The 22,360-nt window shown below is 44.0% G+C and overlaps 1 protein-coding gene across 2 annotated transcripts in view; it reads left to right on the top strand.

Annotated features, from left to right (window-relative positions):
- Positions 1-22,360, top strand: part of LOC133549788 (long-chain-fatty-acid--CoA ligase ACSBG2-like) — a 71,547-nt gene that overhangs the window by 15,686 nt on the left and 33,501 nt on the right. For both annotated transcript variants that reach the window (XM_061895580.1, XM_061895571.1), the window contains exons 5-14: positions 8,870-8,958; positions 9,213-9,333; positions 9,411-9,491; positions 11,261-11,410; positions 13,114-13,281; positions 13,351-13,532; positions 13,670-13,903; positions 15,054-15,265; positions 18,236-18,375; positions 18,459-18,702. In XM_061895580.1, coding sequence (XP_061751564.1) covers positions 8,870-8,958; positions 9,213-9,333; positions 9,411-9,491; positions 11,261-11,410; positions 13,114-13,281; positions 13,351-13,532; positions 13,670-13,903; positions 15,054-15,265; positions 18,236-18,375; positions 18,459-18,702 — 1,621 coding nt within the window. The remainder of the gene's footprint in view (positions 1-8,869; positions 8,959-9,212; positions 9,334-9,410; positions 9,492-11,260; positions 11,411-13,113; positions 13,282-13,350; positions 13,533-13,669; positions 13,904-15,053; positions 15,266-18,235; positions 18,376-18,458; positions 18,703-22,360) is intronic.

Below are 22,360 nucleotides of genomic sequence, written 5' to 3'. Positions count from 1 at the left end.
TTGTCCAGGGTGTACCCCGCCTTCCGCCCGATTGTAGCTGAGATAGGCGCCAGCGCCCCCCGCGACCCCGAAAGGGAATAAGCGGTAGAAAATGGATGGATGGATGGATAGTTGAAAAAAATATATATTGTGTACACAAGTTCAGCAGACAGTAAAGTGTCTTCAATATTTCCCAAAACTTTAAGCTTTGACTTTTAAAAATGGCCCGTTTACCAAAGTATGTACCGTATTTTTCGGAGTATAAGTCCCCTTGGAGTATAAGACGCACCTGCCGAAAATGCATAATAAAGAAGGGAAAAACATATAAGTCGCACTAGGGCTTCACGGTGGCAGAGGGGTTAGTGCGTCTGCCTCACAATACGAAGGTCCTGCAGTCTTGGGTTCAAATCCAGGCTCGGAATCTTTCTGTGTGGAGTTTGCATGTTCTCCCCGTGAATGCGTGGGTTCCCTCCGGGTACTCCGGCTTCCTCCCACCTCCAAAGACATGCACCTGGGGATAGGTTGATTGGCAACACTAAATTGGCCCTAGTGTGTGAATGTTGTCTGTCTATCTGTGTTGGCCCTGCGATGAGGTGGCGACTTGTCCAGGGTGTACCCTGCCTTCCGCCCGATTGTAGCTGAGATAGGCGCCAGCGCCCCCCGCGACCCCAAAAGGGAATAAGCGATAGGAAATGGATGGATGGATGGACACGCGCCTGCAGGCTTTCTTCTACTGTCTTGTATTCTCCTGAATAATTACAAAATCCCAATAAAGTGTACGTCGGGTCCGATGCAAACATTTGTCTTTGATGCTAACGAATATATTTGCAAAAGGTTAGTTGAAAAAAATATATATTGTGTACACAAGTTCAGCAGACAGTAAAGTGTATTCAATATTTCCCAAAACTTTAAGCTTTGACTTTTAAAAATGGCCCGTTTACCAAAGTATGTACCGTATTTTTCGGAGTATAAGTCCCCTTGGAGTATAAGACGCACCTGCCGAAAATGCATAATAAAGAAGGGAAAAACATTTATAAGTCGCACTAGGGCTTCACGGTGGCAGAGGGGTTAGTGCGTCTGCCTCACAATACGAAGGTCCTGCAGTCTTGGGTTCAAATCCAGGCTCGGAATCTTTCTGTGTGGAGTTTGCATGTTCTCCCCGTGAATGCGTGGGTTCCCTCCGGGTACTCCGGCTTCCTCCCACTTCCAAAGACATGCACCTGGGGATAGGTTGATTGGCAACACTAAATTGGCCCTAGTGTGTGAATGTGAGTGTGAATGTTGTCTGTCTGTCTGTGTTGGCCCTGCGATGAGGTGGCGACTTGTCCAGGGTGTACCCCGCCTTCCGCCCGATTGTAGCTGAGATAGGCGCCAGCGCCCCCCGCGACCCCAAAAGGGAATAAGCGGTAGGAAATGGATGGATGGATGGACACGCGCCTGCAGGCTTTCTTCTACTGTCTTGTATTCTTCTGAATAATTACAAAAACCCTATAAAGTGTACGTCGGGTCCGATGCAAAATTTGTCTTTGATGCTAACGAATATATTTGCAAAAGGTTAGTTGAAAAAAATATATATTGTGTACACAAGTTCAGCAAACAGTAAAGTGTCTTCAATATCTACCAAAACTTTAAGCTTTGACTTTAAAAATGGCCCGTTTACCAAAGTATGTACCGTATTTTTCGGAGTATAAGTCCCTTTGGAGCAGGGGTGCCCACACTTTTTCTGCAGGCGAGCTACTTTTCAATTGACCAACTCGAGGGGATCTACCTCATTTATATATATATCATTTATATTTATCTATTTATGAAAGAGACAATTTTGTAAACAAGTTAAATGTGTTTAATGATAATACAAGCATGTGTAACACATATAGATGTCTTTCTTTCACAAAGACAAGAATATAAGTTGGTGTATTACCTGATTCTGATGACTTGCATTGATTGGAATCAGACAGTAATGATGATAACGCCCACATTTTCAAATGGAGGAGAAAAAAAGTTGTCCTTTCTGTACAATACCACATGAAAGTGGTTGGTTTTTGGCATCTAATTCATCCAGCTTCCATACACTTTACAAGAAAAACATTGGCGGCAAAATTCCGTAGCTTGCTTGATTGACATTCACGGCACCCGAGGGTCTTGTGAGATGACGCTGGCTGCTGCCAGTTCATTATTATGAAAAAATGACAGAGAGGAAGGCGAGAAACACTTTTTATTTCAACAGACTTCCGTCAAAACTCTAAAGGCCGACTGCACATTTCCTATCTTCACAATAAAAGCCCTGCTTCATGCTGCTTGCGCTAACAAAATAAGAGTCTCGGAAAGCTAGCGTGCACAAGTGATGTGCACGCCAGCTTTCTGAGGGATCGCTTGTGCACGCCAGTTTTCCGAGACTCTGTATTTAGTTAGCGCAGGCAGCATGAAGCAGGGCTTTTATTGTGAAGATAGGAAATGTGCAGTCGGCCTTTAGAGTTTTGACGGAAGGTACGGCGCGAGAGTCTGTTGAAATAAAAAGTGTTTCTCGCCTTCCTCTCGGTCATATTTTCATAATAATGATCTTGCAGCAGCCAGCGTCATCTCACAAGACCCTCCGGTACCGTGAATGTCATTTAAGTGACGTCTAGGTGAAGATTGATGATCACTCATTTTTAGGTCTATTTTTTTTAAAAGCCTGGCTGGAGATCGACTGACACACCCCCCGCGGTTGACTGGTAGCTCGCGATCGACGTAATGGGCACCCCTGCTTTGGAGTATAAGACGCACCTGCCGAAAATGCATAATAAAGAAGGGAAAAAACATATATAAGTCGCACTAGATCAGAGTGGGCCAAAATGTAAAACTTAAAGCCGCGGGCCAAGATTGAACAAATTAACTTTTTGATAAGGACCCAAACACGTTTTGCATTGAATATTGAACAAGGAAGGCTTATATAACTTTATAGTGACATGCAAAATTGAGTCTAAAATAATAATAATAACAATAATTACAAAAATATCAATGGCATATCAAATAAAATGTAAATCAAAATCGAATGCCTCTTTTCTATTTGCAGCCTTCTGAGGTAAATATCAAAATAAACTTTTTCCACAGTCTAATAATACATTTGAAAACAAAACAACAATAATGAATGAATCAAACATTCAAGCCTTGAAGTAGCAAGAGAAAGTGCATGAAATAAAACGTTAATTATTGCTCAATTTGCTACACTGATTTGCTTTAACGCTGAATATGGAACAAGCAAGGCTTATATAACTTAATAGTGCAAAATCAACTTTCAAAAAACAATCGAAAAAACATCAATGGTATATTAAATATAATGTAAATAAAAAATTGAATGCCTCTTTTCCATTTGCAACATTCTGAGTTAAATATCAATATTAACTTTTTCCACAGACTAATAATTTTTTAAATAAAATAATGAATAAATCAACCATTCAGGCCTTTTTATTGCTCAATTTGCGACAGACTGATCTAATCAGATATGCCCAAGCCAGATACCTGGCATCTTTTCTTGGATGCTAGTTCATTAATGTCGGGGCTCAGGTGGGCAGAGTTGGTAGTTTATTGTAGCATCCCGGAAGAGTTAGCGCTGCAAGGTGTTCTGGGTATTTGTTCTTTTGTGTTACGGTGCAGATGTTCTCCCAAAATGTTCTTGTTTGGTGTGGGTTCACAGTGTGACGCATATTTGTAACAGTGTTAAAGTTGTTTATGCGGCCACCCTCAGTGTGACCTGTATGGCTGTTGATCAAGTATGCCTTGCATTCACTTACGTGTGTGTAAAAGCCACATATGTTATGTGACTGGGCCGGCACGCTGTTAGTAAGGAGGAAAGGCGGACGTGACGACAGGTAGTAAGGGACGCTTAACACTGTTCCATTAAGGCACGCCCCCAATATTGTTGTACCGTTGGAAATCGGGAGAATTTCGGGAGGGGCCATAAAATTCTGGAGTCTTCCGGGAAAATCGGGAGGGTTGGCACCGCCGCTGTATAATACCGGCAGGCCAGCTCTAACGTTAATTTGATATTGCCTAAAGGGCCAAATTGAACAATACGGCGGGACAAATTTGGCCCGCAGGCCAGAGTTTGACACCCATGCACTAGAGTATAAGTCGCATTTTTGGGGGAAATTAATTTGATAAAACCCAACACCAAGAATAAACATTTGAAAGGCAATTTAAAATAAATAAAGAATAGTAATAAGTGTATGTTATATGACGCATAAATAACCAACTGAGAAGGTGCCTGGTATGTTAACGTTGTCAGAGTTTGTTGATGACGAACCCCAAGATGCAGAGAAGGAGGCAGGCATTGAACAGGAAAACATGATTTGATTAAAATACTAGAACACGAACAAACAAAAGGGTACTAACAAAAAGCGCGCACGAGGCGGATAACAAACTACAAGAGCTAGCATGGGAGCTAGAAAACAAAAGGAGCTTAGCATGGAAGCTAGCAAAAAGAAAAAAAGGACCTAGCGTGGAAGCTAGCGGGTAGTGAGCAGGAAAACAGAAGTCGTTAGACAAACAGCAGGGAACAACTAACGAAATAAAGCTGCAATGACACGACAGGAGCGACACGACACGACACGATGCGACAAGAACGACAATACAATACAACTGGAGGACAAAACAGGTTCAAATTGGAGCTGGCTGATTGACACCAGGTGTGGCCAGGTGCCAATCAGCCGCAGTTGAGGGGATACAGCGCTCAGGGGAAAAAACAGGAAACAAACAAAATAAGAGCACAGGAAAAACTAAAACATGGCCACACTGTCACGGACAAGCCTGACAAACCTAACATATTATGGTAAGAGTCATTCAAATAACTATAACATATAGAACATGCTATATGTTTACCGAACAATCTCTCACTCCTAATCGCTAAATCCCATGAAATATTATACATCTAGTCTCTTACGTGAATGAGCTAAATGATATTATTTTATATCTTACTATAATGTGTTAATAATTTCACACATAAGTCGCTCCCGAGTATAAGTCGCACAATGAAAAAAATTGTCCGAAAAATACAGTACCTCAAACGTTCTTTTTGTTTGATGTTTACAATGATACGAACACAAGGTAGGTTGAAGACAAAATCTTCAAGTGCCATTGAACACTCTTTAAGTTCACTCTTTTGACGTGCCTTAGTGTTTATCAAAAATAAAAACGTTATGTGCACTGAAGACTCCGCATCTGATATCAACCAAACCTAACCCCCCCCCCCCCGGATTGTAAATAATGTAAATAATTCAATGTATATACTCTGATGATGATTAAATTGTGTGATGACTGTATTATACTGATAGTACATATTTATACCATAAATTGATTAACGTAGACCCCGACTTAAGTTGAAAAACTTATTCGGGTGTTACCACCTAGTGGTCAATTGTACGGAATATGTACTGTACTGTGCAATCTACTAATAAAAGTCTCAATCAATCAATCGTTTACAGAACACGTAGATTGGGTTCTCTAGAGAATAAATGTCTCTCTCTTCGACGCGTACGAAAATACGACCGTGAGGTTAGTTGAAGACAAAATTATCTTCAATGTTTAAAGTGTGTACAACTTTAATGTTTTTACGATTTACGAAAATACCTAATAGTTATCTTTGATGCTTGCAATAATACATGCAAGCATACTTGCCAACCCTCCCGATTTTTCCGGCAGACTCCTGAATTTCAGTGCCTCTCCCGAAAATCTCCCGGGGCAACCATTCTCCCGAATTTCTCCCGATTTCCACCCAGACAACAGAATCGGGGGCATGCCTTAAAGGCACTGCCTTTAGCGTCCTCTACAACCTGTCGCCATGTCTGCTTTTCCTCAATACAAAAGTATATGCGACTCTTACGGACACACACAAGTGAATGCCATCCATACTTGGTCAACAGCCGTATAGGTCACACAGAGGGTGGCCACATAAATAACTTTAACGCTGTTACAAATATGCGCCACACTGTGAACCCGCACCAAATAAGAATGACGAACACATTTCGGGAGAACATCCGCACCGTAACAAAACATAAACACAACAGAACAAATACCTAGAAGCCCTTGCAGCACTAACTCTTCCGGGACGCTACAACATACACCACCGCTACCCTGTACCCGCCTACCTCAACCTCCTCTTGCTCTCTCAGGGAAAGCATGACCCAAATTCCAAGCTGCTGTTTTGAGGCATTTAAAAAAAAAATGCACTTTGTGACTTCAAAAATAAATATGGCAGTGCCTGGGTATGACGTTAAACTACATCCAGGCATGAGATGGGAGGTTGTGTGTGGGGTTAGTGAGTCCCAACTAACGTCTATAAAATGCACACAAAGAACCGTTTGCACCTTCTCTTGTGACTGGCAGGCGGTCAGCGCCATAAAGCTGAGCGGGTCCCTGGGTAAACGGGGCACGGACAACAAACAGGACGGACTAAGTTTAACAGCCCAGTAAGGCAATTCGTCTAGGAGAAGGATCTCTGATATAAAATACCCCTTCCAACTCGCACCAAGCCAGCGTGGAAGGTGTAGGCTAATAACCAGCATGAAAAGTACGCCAAATGGCAGAAACATGCTGAGGCTTTCGTCCAGCAGTGGACTGACAACGACTGATGATGATGACGCCAGTGCCATGTTGGCATTTTTTTCCCCATAACTTGAGTTGATTTATTTTGGAAAACCTTGTTACATTGTTGTGGTGAAGAAGGAGCTGAGCCGGAAGGCAAAGCTCTCAATTTACCGGTCGATCTACGTTCCCATCCTCACCTATGGTCATGAGCTTTGGGTCATGACCGAAAGGATAAGATCACGGGTACAATCGGCCGAAATGAGTTTCCTCCCCCGTGTGGCGGGTCTCTCCCTTAGAGATAGGGTGAGAAGCTCTGTCATCCGGGAGGAACTCAAAGTAAAGCCGCTGCTCCTCCACATCGAGAGGAGCCAGATGAGGTGGTTCGGGCATCTGGTCAGGATGCCACCCGAACGCCTCCCGAGGGAGGTGTTTAGGGCACGTCCAACCGGTAGGAGGCCACGGGGAAGACCCAGGACACGTTGGAAAGACTATGTCTCCCGGCTGGCCTGGGAACGCCTCGGGATCCCCCGGGAAGAGCTGGACGAAGTGGCTGGGGAGAGGGAAGTCTGGGCTTCCCTGCTTAGGCTGCTGCCCCCGCGACCCGACCTCGGATAAGCGGAAGAAGATGGATAGATGGATGGATGTTACATTGTTTAATGCATCACAACAAAATCAGGCATGATAATGTAATTCCACGACTGTATACAGGTATATCGGTATTGGTTGATATCGGAATCGGTAATTAAGAGTTGGACAATATCGGATATAGGCAAAAGAGGCATTATCGGACAGTTCTACTTTAAATGCATATAAAATTAATGTGCCTCATAAAATAAATAGCTTTCCTAATTCGCAGACATTCACCTACCACATAACTCCTGTGATAATTGTGGTAACCCTGTAGCCTTTTATGAAAATAAAACAAATATCAATATGGCCCCCACATTCTTTGATTTTTTTTTTTCAATCAATCAATCAATCGTTTATTTATATAGCCCCAAATCACAAATGTCTCAAAGGACTGCACAAATCATTACGACTACAACATCCTCGGAAGAACCCACAAAAGGGCAAGGAAAACTCACACCCAGTGGGCAGGGAGAATTCACATCCAGTGGGACGCCAGTGACAATGCTGACTATGAGAAACCTTGGAGAGGACCTCAGATGTGGGCAACCCCCCCCCTCTAGGGGACCGAAAGCAATGGATGTCGAGCGGGTCTAACATGATACTGTGAAAGTTCAATCCATAGTGGCTCCAAGACAGCAGTGAGAGTCCCGTCCACAGGAAACCATCTCAAGCGGATCAGCAGCATAGAGATGTCCCCAACCGATACAGGCGAGCGGTCCATCCTGGGTCCCGACGAGCGGTCCATCCTGGGTCTCGACTCTGGACAGTCAGTACTTCATCCATGGTCATCGGACCGGACCCCCTCCACAAGGGAGGGGGGGACATAGGAGAAAGAAAAGAAGCGGCAGATCAACTGGTCTAAAAAGGAGGTCTATTTAAAGGCTAGAGTATACAGTCTTCAATGTTAATGAAAACTCGTAAGCAGACTTTTTTGAAGACTTAAGTCTTTAGTATTGACCGCAACTGGCTGTAAACTAATTGACTACTTGAAATAACCTATTCCTCCGAGACACCTACGGTATGCAAGGTATGCTCGGTGTTTACAAAACGCTAAGTTGGATTCACTGACTTTAAGGAAATGAAACCGCTTCTTAAGCCAACAATGAATTGAAGTACTTAAATACTGAGAATTGCTAATTAAATTGTAGCGTCCGAATTAAGACTCCGTATGAAACGGTGCACACACACAGAATGTTATCAAGTGTTAATCGCTTTTGTTGTGCTTGTAAGCAACACGCAGCTACCAGACAGACGCCAGCTCACCTGCATGTTCCCTCAACCGGCCAGACGTGTTGTATTCTATTGTGTTTTTAAGTATTTATTTAGAAACACGGATTACTAACTACTGTAAAATGAGCTGGATCGCATCAGAACACTCGGTCACACTTACCCAACATTTATGCTGTATATAAAAACAGCATTTTAATTCAGTTTTTCCTGTTTGCTGCTTTGACATGAAGAACAATTCAGGGACTTCTGGCCGCCCAGAATCTAGTGAGCTACACCTAAACTATCACCATCTACTCTCAAGGGAATCTAATACTGTACATGGGTGTGTGTAATCTACAGCTTGCATTACAGATCCCGTTTCAAGGCTGTGTTTGTGCCGCAAACAGCTTACGAAACTTGATGTAGGTCAGAAGTAACCAAGGCAAAGTGTCGCAAGTGCCATTAAAAATGCTTCTGTGACTCCTCTCAGCTGGGCCTGGAACGGTACCATGGCGTGGGGATCCTGGGGTTCAACGCCCCCGAGTGGTTCATCGCAAACATGGGCTGCATTTTCGCCGGGTAAGGCTCTAGAAACTGATTAACAGGTGTTGTTTGCAGGTGCAACAATGCACCTGTGGACAGTGACTTGACATCTTTTGGCCTCACATTTTATCGCTTCCATCAAAACCCTGTGTTGGTACATTGCTTAGACAGCTAGATGACTATCATGATGACATGAATAGATTGGATTATTTAAATTACTGATGAATCTTAAGGTTACTGTCCTGTTTCTTTACGATCTGCTAACTTGAATGACCTGATGCATGTTTCAGGGGCCTGGCGACAGGTATTTACACCACCAACACACCTCCAGCTTGTCTGGATGTGGCTGGAAACTCAGAAGCCAACATCCTGGTCGTGGAGAACCAAAAGCAGCTTGATAAAATCCTGCAGGTGCTCAACGCTTGTATGATCTCAATGGCGGTCTGTCACAGACTCAACCCCGACTGGTAACTGATGTGTTTCCACAGATCAAAAATGAGCTGCCACATCTTAAAGCAATCGTCCAATACAAAGGCGAGCTGCAGCAACAGCTACCATCCCTCTATACGGTACGGTTGCAGTTTCTTTAGAGGATGCAGGCATGGTCTTTAAAGGGGAACATTGTCACAATTTCAAAAGGGTTAAAAAGAATAACTACTTTGTTTTAGCAATCCAGAATATTTCAGTTGTTTTTATCCTTCTTTGTGGGGACATTGTTGATTGTCATGTCATGTTCGGATGTACACTGTGGACGCCATCTTTGCTCCACAGTAAGTCTGTGCTGTCGTCCAGCATTCTGTTTTTGTTGACTTTGTAGCCAGTTCAGTTTTAGTTTCGTTCTGCATAGCCTTCACTAAGCTCGAATGCCTTTTCTTAGGGGCACTCACATTTTGTTTATTTTTGGTTTAAAGAGGAACATTGTCACAATTTCAAAAGGGTTAAAAACCATAAAAATCAGTTCCCAGTGGCTTGTTGTATTTTTTGAAGTTTTTTTCAAAATTTTACCGGTCTCGGAATATCCCTAAATAAAGCTTTAAAGTGCCTTATTTTCGTCTCTCTGCGAAGACACTGGCCATTTCCCTGTGACGTCACACAGTGCTGCCAATGTAAACAAACAATGGGAATACCACAGCAAGATATAGTGACATTAGCTCGGATTCAAACTCGGATTTCGGCGACTTAAGCGATTCAACAGATTACGCATGTATTGAAACAGATGGTTGGAGTATGAAAATATTGAAGAAGAAACTGAAGCTATTGAGCGAATAGCTATTGACGCTATTCATAGCCATAGCATGGCCGAATAGCTGCGTTAGCATCGCCGGTAAAATGTGCGGACCAAACGATCAGGACTTTCGCATCTTTTGACACTGGAGCAACTTAAATCGGTCGATTGGTAAGTGTTTGTTTCGCATTAAATGTGGGTGGAAGGAAACGTAATATAGTTGCAAATGCATCTGCAGGTTATCCATACATCTCTGTGCCATGTCTGCTTTAGCACCGCCGGTAAATGTGAAGTGAATTATATTTATATAGCGCTTTTCTCTAGTGACTCAAAGCGCTTTACATAGTGAAACCCAATATCTAAGTTACATTTAAACCAGTGTGGGTGGCACTGGGAGCAGGTGGGTAAAGTGTCTTGCCCAAGGACACAACGGCAGTGACTAGGATGGCGGAAGCGGGAATCGAACCTGCAACCCTCAAGTTGCTGGCACGGCCACTCTACCAATCGAGCTATACCGCCAACATAGCATGTTAGCATCGATTAGCGTAGCACGTTAGCATCGATTAGCTGGCAGTCAACATCAACAAAACTCACCTTTGTGATTTTGTTGACTATCGTTGCAAATGCATCTGCAGGTTATCCATACATCTCTGTGCCATGTCTGCTTTAGCATCGCCGGTCAAATGTGGAGACACTCCGGCACATTCAATGGGGGTCTGGCGGCAGACACTTTGGCATCTTCGGGCCAGTGGTGCAACTTGAATCCCTCCCTGTTAGTGTTGTTACACCCTCCGACAACACACCGTCGAGGCATGATGTCTCCAAGGTTCCAAAAAATAGTCGAAAAAACGGAAAATAACAGAGCTGAGACCCGGTGTTTGTAATGTGTTGAAAATGAAAATGGTGGGTGTGTTACCTCGGCGACGTCACATTCTGACGTCATCGTCTCCAGCGCGATAAACAGAAAGGCGTTTAATCCGCCAAAATTCACCCATTTAGAGTTCGGAAATCGGTTAAAAAAACAGATGGTCTTTTTTCTGCACCATCAAGGTATATATTGAGGTCAGGTGATAATGTTCCCCTTTAACGGTTTCACATGCACTTTTACTTCAGTGGGCAGACTTCATGAAGCTGGGCGAGGATGTCCCTGACAAGGAGCTGGACGATTCTATCAACAGTCTCCGTGCTAACGAATGCTGCACCCTCATTTATACGTCAGGATCCACTGGGCCCCCAAAAGGGGTCATGTTGAGCCACGACAACGTGAGTGACTGGTCTTTTTGATTTTTGACAAAGAATGCTGTATTTGTGTTTGTCTTTTTAAAAAAAAATGATTGCTGGTAGTACTTTTCAAGAGCTATGCTCAAACTACAATGGGATCACAGGACTTAGCATTTTGGGAACGTTTATTCCAGAGTACAGGAAAATCCAGAATGTAATTTCTTCAATCACTGGACCAGTTTTTCCAACCCATAACTTTGTGGATTTGGATTTCAAACGGTGCTCCACCTATGGGACTAACATACTCTGTTCCGGTCCAATCTAAACAGGACTACAGTACGCATTTGCAATGGCGGTTGTTAATAGAAGACACTGGACTGTAGTCTTTATGGACAGAATTTGTAGGTTCTTTCAAGTTGTAGAGGGCGTCCCGTTGGGTGGCCTTAGGTTCCACTCCCTGCTACTTGCAGGTGACATGCTCCAGATGGCGTTGTCAAGCTGTAACCTTCTCTATTTTCTGGATTAAAATGAGACACTGTAGTTTTAAATCTGTGGCCCTAACTGCCACTTGGAAAAGGGTGGAGTGTGCATTCCGATTCGGGACTGGAGTTCTGACTCAAGCAGATAAATTCAAACACCTTGCGGTCTTGTTCAAGAGTGAGAAAAATAGGAATCTTAAGATCAATAGAAGGATGGATGTAGTGTCCACAGTCGCAGGGTCTTTCAAAAACAAGCTCACAGATACGAGGACTGGAAATGAGCTCACAACTTCAAGGCTGGACTCAGGCAGTTGGTCTTTTTTAATTCAACCCAGTTGAGATTGTGGAACTGTACCTCTTGATGGACACGCCTGTACTGGCTCACCTGCACTGGCTTCCTGTGCACTTAAGATGTGACTTTAAGGTTTTACTACTTACGTATAAAATACTACACGGTCTAGCTCCATCCTATCTTGCCGATTGTATTGTACCATATGTCCCGGCAAGAAATCTGCGTTCAAAGGACTCCGGCTTATTAGTGATTCCCAAAGCCCAAAAAAAGTCTGCGGGCTACAGAGCTTTTTCATTTCGGGCTCCAGTACTCTGGAATGCCCTCCCGGTAACAGTTCGAGATGCCACCTCAGTAGAAGCATTTAAGTCTCACCTTAAAACTCATTTGTATACTCTAGCCTTTAAATAGACTCCCTTTTTAGACCAGTTGATCTGCCGTTTCTTTTCTTTTTCTTCTATGTCCCACTCTCCTTTGTGGAGGGGGTCCGGTCCGATCCGGTGGCCATGTACTGCTTGCCTGTGTATCGGCTGGGGACATCTCTGCGCTGCTGATCCGCCTCCGCTTGGGATGGTTTCCTGCTGGCTCCGCTGTGAATGGGACTCTCGCTGCTGTGTTGGATCCGCTTTGGACTGGACTCTCGCGACTGTGTTGTATCCATTATGGATCGAACTTTCACAGTATCATGTTAGACCCGCTCGACATCCATTGCTTTCCTCCTCTCCAAGGTTCTCATAGTCATCATTGTCACCGACGTCCCACTGGGTGTGAGTTTTCCTTGCCCTTATGTGGGCCTACCGAGGATGTCGTAGTGGTTTGTGCAGCCCTTTGAGACACTAGTGATTTAGGGCTATATAAGTAAACATTGATTGATTGATTGATTGATTGATTTGAGAAACTCCTGGCAGAGAATTATCAATAGGTCTCAATGCTTCAGTCAAAAAACAACTGACAACTTGTACTTTCCTTGTGTGTAGCTCACATGGACAGCCGAAAGAGCAGGAATTGAGGTCAACCTGAAATACGCTGAGGAGAGTGTGGTCAGTTATCTACCGCTCAGCCACGTGGCGGCACAAGTCAACGACATGTACATAACCCTGAGGTTTGGAGCCACCACCTACTTCGCAGAGCCGGATGCCTTCAAGGTGTGGTCAGCCAATGTTGTCCAAACGGTCTGGAAACGTTCTTGACCAAGATGTGATTTTTCCCTTAAGGGCTCATTGGTAACAACGCTGAAAGAGGTGTCTCCCACCTCGTTCCTCGGAGTTCCTCGCGTTTGGGAGAAGATGCACGAGAAAATGAGGGCTGCCAGAGCCAAGGTGTCCCCGCTAAAGAAGAGTGTGGCCGACTGGGCCAAGTCCGTCGGATTGCAGTACAACTACAGTGCCATGAACGGGTGAGACGAAAGACATGCTCTTGGTTTGGGATCTTACAAATACCTAAGGATTTCAGACCAATTCAGCATGTGACCCAAATGACATGCCAGCATTTCTAGCACCGTACAGTTTATTATTCAAATATTTGTGGTGACAGGGAAAATCGTGTTCCATGGGGCTTCATGCTGGCTAACCAAGTGGTCTTCAAGAAGGTGCAAGCTGCCTTGGGCCTTGGGCGCTGCAGGACTTTGTTTACAGGCTCGGCCCCCATCTCCAAAGACACACTGAATTATTTTATGAGTCTCAACATGCCATTGATGGAACTTTATGGCATGAGTGAAAGCTGTGGTCCACACACCATCTCCACAAATGCGGACTACCAGATCGGCAGGTCAGCATATACCACAATAACACATTTTTCCCTTAAAAAGGATTCCAAACCGCATGTAAACAATAGTTCCGCATGTTTGTTAGCATTTAATATAAAAGTATTGAGGGAAAGAAGTATGACACAAGCTTTTCTCTATTTTAACTTGGTAAATAGGCGTGAATTCACGTCCACAGAATTTCTCGGCACAGCCAAGGCGTTGAGGGGTTCCGGTTTGGTGGCCACGGGATTAGGTCTCTGCTTTTTGCAGATGATGTGGTCCTGATGGCTTCATCTGGCCAGGATCTTCAGCTCTCACTGGATCGGTTCGCAGCCGAGTGTGAAGCGACCGGAATGAGAATCAGCACCTCCAAGTCCGAGTCCATGGTTCTCTCCCGGAAAAGGGTGGAGTGCCATCTCCGGGTTGGGGAGGATACCCTGCCCCAAGTGGAGGAGTTCAAGTACCTAGGAGTCTTGTTCACGAGTGGGGGAAGAGTGGATGGTGAGATCGACAGGCGGATCGGTGCGGCGTCTTCAGTAATGCGGACGTTGTATCGATCCGTTGTGGTGAAGAAGGAGCTGAGCCGGAAGGCAAAGCTCTCAATTTACCGGTCGATCTACGTTCCCATCCTCACCTATGGTCATGAGCTTTGGGTCATGACCGAAAGGATAAGATCACGGGTACAAGCGGCCGAAATGAGTTTCCTCCGCCGGGTGGCGGGGCTCTCCCTTAGAGATAGGGTGAGAAGCTCTGCCATCCGGGAGGAGCTCAACGTAAAGCCGCTGCTCCTCCACATCGAGAGGAGCCAGATGAGGTGGTTCGGGCATCTGGTCAGGATGCCACCCGAACGCCTCCCTAGGGAGGTGTTTAGGGCACGTCCAACCGGTAGGAGGCCACGGGGAAGACCCAGGACACGTTGGGAAGACTATGTCTCCCGGCTGGCCTGGGAACGCCTCGGGATCCCCCGGGAAGAGCTGGACGAAGTGGCTGGAGATAGGGAAGTCTGGGCTTCCCTGCTTAGGCTGCTGCCCCCGCGACCCGACCTCGGATAAGCGGAAGATGATGGATGGATGGATGGATCACGTCCACACTAACTATTTGTGAACCATCTCACATTCTGTGTTGTTGTCCCATCGTCAAAACAAGCTAACTCTTTTGTAACTGCCGTCCTAGCTGCGGGAAGGCAATGGCAGGCTGCAAGGTGAAGCTGGACAACGAAGACAAAGGACACGGAGAGATCTGTTTCTGGGGGAGGAACGTCTTCATGGGCTACCTTAACAAGCCTGACCAAACAAATGAGGCATTGGACCAGGACGGATGGCTGCACTCTGGCGACGTGGGAAAGTTTGAACGAAACTTTCTGTTCATCACAGGGAGGATTAAAGGTGAGAACTCAAGCCATTTTAGTTACAAAACTTTTTACTGCATTGTTATTTGTGATCAAGGCCACTGTGAAGACAGAAAACTAAGAATATAGTTATTATATCACCTGGATATAGTTTTACGAAAAAAGTCACAATTTTAAAAGTGAACAAAGTCAAAATACTATGTGACTAAATTACAGTTGTCAAAATTACCAAGTTAACTTGTGATTAATCGCAAAAAACTATCGCATTAATCATGTACACGCTTAGATTTCATCATGTATGTATCATCTATTTTCACTCGAGATGTCCGATTATATCGGCCGATAAATGCTTTAAAATGTAATATCGGGAATTATCGGTATCGGTTTCAAAAAAGTAAAATTAATTACTTTTTAAAACGCCGCTGTATGGAGCTGTGTCATGCCTGTTAAACTGGGTTTATGTTTGATCATGTTATGTTTTGTTTTTGGACTCTTGTTTCCCGTTTTTGTTTGTTTCCATAGTTACTCAGTAGTTTCCACCCGGTCTCCAAGTCACGCCCCTGTCCTCAGCCACACACCTGTTAGTAATCATCATCACAGTCATTATTTATACCATTCTGTTTCTGTCCTCGGCCTGGGAACTTTGCTGTACTACTTGCTTGCTTGTGTACTTGCTTTACCTACCGGACTTTGTATCGGACCCTGATGACCACGCACCTACCTTGCCTTGCCACGATGATTATTGATTTGACCACGCCACCTAAAATCTTGTTTATATTTATGCCTCTGTGCAAGTATTTGGTTTGTTTTGTACCATGGATAGTATTTTTTGTTCATTTGTATTTAGTCATGCCATTGGAGTTTAGTATAGATTATTATCCGCCACTGAGCGCGCCATTTGTTTTCCCTTTTTGTATTATAGTGTGTAAATAAATTAATCATGTACTCACATTCATGCCTGGCTCGTTCCAAATTCCCTCTGCGTCGAAAAAGCAAAACAAATCCAAGTCAAAGTCCTGACAAGCGGTACATATCCGGTAAAACACGGACGGAGGGAGAAGTACAGAGCAGTTACGTCTACAAGTCAGAAGCCCCTCCCCTCTCCCACACACACCACAGGAGTTGACGACATGAGAGGTTTACTGGCGACGCTTGATGACCTCATCAAACCGCCGCGAGCGGAGCATAACAACAATAAGAGTGTGTTGTTGCTGGTGCTGTAGCCGTGGCTAACAAGCGAGCTCGCTCAGTGACTGACTAATGACACCATGTCTGTGGTTTTGGATAAGTGTGTCTGACGGATAAAAAAACTGGGTATTTGCAATGACTGCAAAAAGTTGGTTATGCAAGGAGGAACCAAGACGTCGTCCTTTAATATGAGCGATTTGATCTCCCAACTCTTCAAGAATCATAAAGAGATGCACGATGAATACAAGCGGATGATGGATGAAAAGCAAACGTCGAAAAAAAGTAGTACCACGCAGTTGTCGCTTAAAGACTCCGCTGAGAAAAAACAAAAATACAACAAAAACCACCCCGAGGCAAAACCCCATGCAATATGGCAAAAGCTACGGTGGAGTTTGGTGTGGATAGTCTGCCCTGCATGGCGCACACTTTGCAGCTTGCAGTGAACGGAGATGCCCTGTCTCAACGCAGTATTTCAGAAGCTCTGGCTGAGTGGTAGGCCACTTCAAGCACTCACCACTGGCTTGCAGCACATTTGTGTTACTCATCCGAAGACGTTAGAGCAGGGCAGACTGAGCCCAGTTTATAAATATTGTTTACTTTATTACTCTAGAACAGTGGTTCTCAATCTTATTTCCCACATTTGCGGTCTTCTCCCGAAGGTTTCTCATAGTCATTCTCATCGACGTCCCACTGGGTTGTGAGTTTTTCCTTGCCCTTATGTGGGCGCTGATACGCGGATGTCGTTGTGGCTTGTGCAGCCCTTTGAGACACTTGTGATTTAGGGCTATATAAATAAACATGGATTTATTGATGATTGACTTCTTTGTGAACACATATTTCAGAAAAAACTACTTATTCAATGGGAAGGAGGTTTAAATATTACGACTCCTTCTCAGTGGTCTGATGAAAGATGAAAAAAACCCGGTTTACAGATGATGATCAATCAATGTTTACTTATATAGCCCTAAATCACTAGTGTCTCAAAGGGCTGCACAAACCACAACACAAACCACTACCACATCCTCGGTAGGCCCACATAAGTGCAAGGAAAACTCACACCCAGTGGGACGTCGGTGACAATGATACTGTGAAAGTTCAATCCATAATGGATCCAACACAGCAGCGAGAGTCCCGTTCACAGCGGAGCCAGCAGGAAACCATCCCAAGCGGAGGCACATCAGCAGCGCAGAGATGTCCCCAGCCGATACACAGGCAAGCAGTACATGGCCACCGGATCGGACCGGACCCCCTCCCACAAGGGAGAGTGGGACATAGAAGAAAAACTAAAGAAACGGCAGATCAACTGGTCTAAAAAGGGAGTCTATTTAAAGGCTAGAGTATACAAATGAGTTTTAAGGTGAGACTTAAATGCTTCTACTGAGGTGGCATCTCGAACTGTTACCGGGAGGGCATTCCAGAGTACTGGAGCCCGAACGGAAAACGCTCTATAGCCCGCAGACTTTTTTGGGGCTTTGGGAATCACTAATAAGCCGGAGTCCTTTGAACGCAGATTTCTTACATATGGTACAATACAATCGGCAAGATAGGATGGAGCTAGACCGTGTAGTATTTTATACGTAAGTAGTAAAACCTTAAAGTCACATCTTAAGTGCACAGGAAGCCAGTGCAGGTGAGCCAGTACAGGTATATATGTATGTATATATGTATATAAAGGTATATACAGTACAGGCGTAATGTGATCAAACTTTCTTGTTCTTGTCAAAAGTCTAGCAGCCGCATTTTGTACCAACTGTAATCTTTTAATGCTAGACATGGGGAGACCCTGATGTTAATGTGTTGGTTTGGCCTCCAACCACAGAGTTAATCATCACAGCAGGAGGTGAGAACGTGGCGCCTGTGCCCATCGAGGACTTAATGAAGGCCGAGGTAAACATCATCAGCAACGCCATGCTGATCGGCGACAGACGCAAGTTCCTCACCATGTTGCTCACGCTCAAGGTAAGTGCAAGCCCGCTATGGAAGCTGATAACTCCGGCAATTAGAATATTTATAAAAAAGTGACTCATTGTCCGCTGCCACAGTGTGTTGTGAATGAAAACGACGAACCGACGGATCAGCTGACCGAAGAGGCCATAAAATTCAGCCGAGAGAATGGCGTGAGTGCCACCAAGGTGTCGGAGATCATTGACAACAAGGAGCCAGCTATCTACAAGGCCATCCAAGAAGGCGTGGAGCGTGTCAATGCCAAGGCTACGTCAAACGCACAGAAGTTCCAAAAGTTTGTCATCCTGGGAAAAGACTTCTCCATTCGTGGAGGGGAGCTCGGTGAGTGTGAGCAAGGGGCGTGGCGTGGGTGTGGCACCTATATCAATCTCCTTTCGAACAGATATTTTGAGATATTTAGGAACCCCTACTAAGACTAACCCCAACCTTGAGACCTCCGAATTCGGGATATGTGAAGTGGGCGGGGCAGGCCGGGTATATTTATTGCTAGAATTCACTGAAATTATAATATTTATTTTATATATATGTATATAGATATATAAAATAAATACTTGTATTTCAGTGTTCATTTATTCCCACATATACACACACATAACACTCCTCTCTACTCATTGTTGTATTTAAAAGTGCAATGCTTTGCAGCCAGTAGCACAGCCTTTCAAGGAGCATAGGTATGGGCAGCATCTGTGACATTTAATTTGCAGGAAAGGAGTGAGTTCAGGGTTGAATTGTCCATCCTTGTTCTATTCTCTGCCACTATCTTTTTTTTTGGACATTACTACTTCAATGTTTATCAATCAATGTATATTTATATAGCCCCAAATCACAAATGTCTCAAAGGACTGCACAAATCATTACGACTACAACATCCTCGGAAGAACCCACAAAAGGGCAAGGAAAACTCACACCCAGTGGGCAGGGAGAATTCACATCCAGTGGGACGCCAGTGACAATGCTGACTATGAGAAACCTTGGAGAGGACCTCAGATGTGGCCAACCCCCCGCCCCCACCCCCACCTTTAGGGGACCGAAAGCAATGGATGTCGAGCGGGTCTAACATGATACTGTGAAAGTTCAATCCATAGTGGCTCCAACACAGCCGCGAGAGTTCAGTTCAAAGCGGATCCAAGACAGCAGCGAGAGTCCCGTCCACAGGAAACCATCCCAAGCGGAGGCGGATCAGCAGCGTAGAGATGGGGGGGGGGGTGGTTTAGGGCATTTTTTCCTAGCCTCTGTGTTTTGTTGGTGGGGCACCGAACGGAGATGTTGAAATGCAGAGTAAGCACTTTTCATTCTCTAGCACAGGGGTGTCAAACTCAAATACAGAGTGGGCCAAAATTTTATACTGAACAAAGTCGCGGGCCAAGGTTGAACAAATTAACCTTTTAATAGGGACCCCAAAAAGTTTTGCATTGAATATTGAACGAGCAAGGCTTGTATAAATGTATAGTGACATGCAATTATTTATTTATTTTTATTGTGATTACTTATTACTTATGGAGTATACATTGTGAATACATTGAGAACAGGAAGTGAAGTGAAGTTTTAGCAACTGTTATGTAAAGAAAAGGGGTAGGATTAAATAAGCTCTGCTTCTTCCTACTCCTTTTCGAACATGTCGAAAAAAGAAACTGGAAATTGTGATGTATCATGTTGTATGCTTGCATGTTCCAAATAAACTCAAACTCAATACTAATTAAAGCTGCAAGCAGCGTTGGTCGGGTCCGCCGTTGGCCGCCGCCGCCGCCGCCGTGTCCCGAGTCCCGATCTTAGTCAGACCTACATAGAAGTTTTTATTTCATCACTCTACGACATTCCTAACAGAAGTTACAAGCAGTTTTGTCTGGAAAAAGGTGACGGCTTTTTACAAAACCTTTATTTTGAAGGGGTAATTGCCAACTTCCTGTTGATTTTAACTGAAAGATGCCACCTATCAAAATGTAGGTCTAGGTGAGACCTACATTGATGTTTTTGTTTCATGTCTGTCCGACATTCCTACCAGAAGTTACAAGCAGTTTTATCTGTTTCCTCTTCCTAGGAGCAGTTTTTTCTGTGTTTTATTCAAAAATTGCAATAGAGCGCAATTTTGAGTTTTAAGGTTTGGTTTTTTCATTAGATCGCAATTTCTGCCAGTCCTGATGTGTGTGCCAAGTTTGGGGAGTTTTGAAGCATTTTAAGGGGGTCAAATTACAGCTCAAAGAGGCAAAAATAGCGTTTTTTTTCAAAAATGTTGCTTTGAATGAGTTTTTGCAAAATTTCTGTTGATATTGGGTATAGACGTTTTTTATTGGAAATGTAGGTCTTAGTCAGACCTACACAGAGGTTTTTGTTTCATGTCTCTACGACATTCCTAACGGAAGTTACAAGCAGTCTGTTTTTTGTCTCTTCCTAGGGGGCGTTAGCGCGCAATTTTAATTTTTTGGGTTTGGTTGCTTAATAAGTTGGTCTGCCGCTCCATACCGATGTGTGTGTCAAATTTGGTGAGTTTTGAAGCATGTTAAGGGGGTCAAATTAGGGTGCGAAGGTGCGAGCGCGCCTTGGGTTGCTGTCCCCGAGCCCCACTGTATCAAACACCTTCGTGCCACTATTTAATGCATTGTGAAAGTAATGCAGTTGTTGTATTGAAGTGAAAATATCAAGCTTCCTGTTGATTTTTGCCAAAGCATGTCAATTATTCAAATGTAGGTCTAAGTCAGACCTACATAGTGGTTTTTGTTTCATGTCTCTACGACATTCCTACCGGAAGTTACAAGCAGTTTTGTCTTTGTTTTCTTCCTAGGAGCAGTTTGTCTGTGTTGTATTCCTAGGGGGCGCTAGAGCACAATTTTGAGTTTTGGGCTTTGGTTTTTTTATTAGCTCGCAATTGTTGCCAGTCCTGATGTGTGTGCCAAGTTTGGTGAGTTTTGAAGCATTTTAAGGGGGTCAAATTACAGCTCAAAGAGGCAAAAATTACATTTTTTATGAAACTTTGCGCAAGGCGTCTTTGAAGGCGCGTAAAATCAAAACCTTAAAACTTATCAAAACTTTGATCTATACTTTTAATCAGAAGGGTCCAAACTCTCTCCTGAGCGAGTTTGAAGCCGATACGACAAACGCGCTCAGAGGAGATAACTTTTGAAGAAAGGTGACGTTTTTTCACAAAACTTTTATTTTGAAGGGGTAAATGCCAACTTCCTGTTGATTTTTTCTGCTAGCTGTCAATTAATAAAATGTAGGTCTAAGTAAGACCTACATAGAAGTTTTTGTTTCATGTCTTTCCGACATTCCTACCGGAAGTTACAAGCAGTTTTGTCTGTGTTTTCTTCCTAGAAGCAGTTTTTTCTATGTTTCATTCAAAAAATTTTGTAGAGCGCAATTTTGAGTTTTATAAATTTTTTTTTTCGTTAGATCGCAATTTCTGCCAGTCTTGATATGTCTGCCAAGTTTGGTGAGTTTTGAAGCATTTTAAGGGGGTCAAATTACAGCTCAAAGAGGGAAAAATTGCATTTTTTGCGAAAATTTTGCTTTGAAAGGGTTTTGCAAAATTTCTGTTGATTTTAGGTATAGGCATTTCCAATGGGGAATTTAGGTCTTGGTTAGACCTACATAGAGGATTTTGTTTCATGTCTCTACAACATTCCTAACCGAAGTTACAAGCAATTCATTTTTTGTCTTTTCCTAGGGGGCGCTAGAGCGCAATTTTGATTTTTGGGGTTTGGCTCCCTAATATGTTGGGGAGAAACTCCTCACCGACGTGTGTGTCAAATTTGGTGAGTTTTGAAGCATGGTCAGGGGGTCAAAATACAGCGCATAGGCGAGTATCGGTGCGGAAGAAAGAAAGAATAATTAAAGCTGCAAGCAGCGTTGGTCGGGTCCGCCGTTGGCCGCCGCCGCCGCCGCCGTGTCCCGAGTCCCGATCTTAGTCAGACCAACATAGAGGTCTTTGTTTCATGTCTCTACGACATTCCTAACAGAAGTTACAAGCAGTCTTGTCTGGAAA

The sequence above is a fragment of the Nerophis ophidion genome, linkage group LG01 (genome assembly GCF_033978795.1).
Source record: "Nerophis ophidion isolate RoL-2023_Sa linkage group LG01, RoL_Noph_v1.0, whole genome shotgun sequence".
In the NCBI taxonomy this organism is placed as follows: domain Eukaryota; kingdom Metazoa; phylum Chordata; class Actinopteri; order Syngnathiformes; family Syngnathidae; genus Nerophis; species Nerophis ophidion.
Note: the sequence above shows the minus strand (reverse complement) of the source record. Positions and strands in the feature narration are given on the sequence as shown.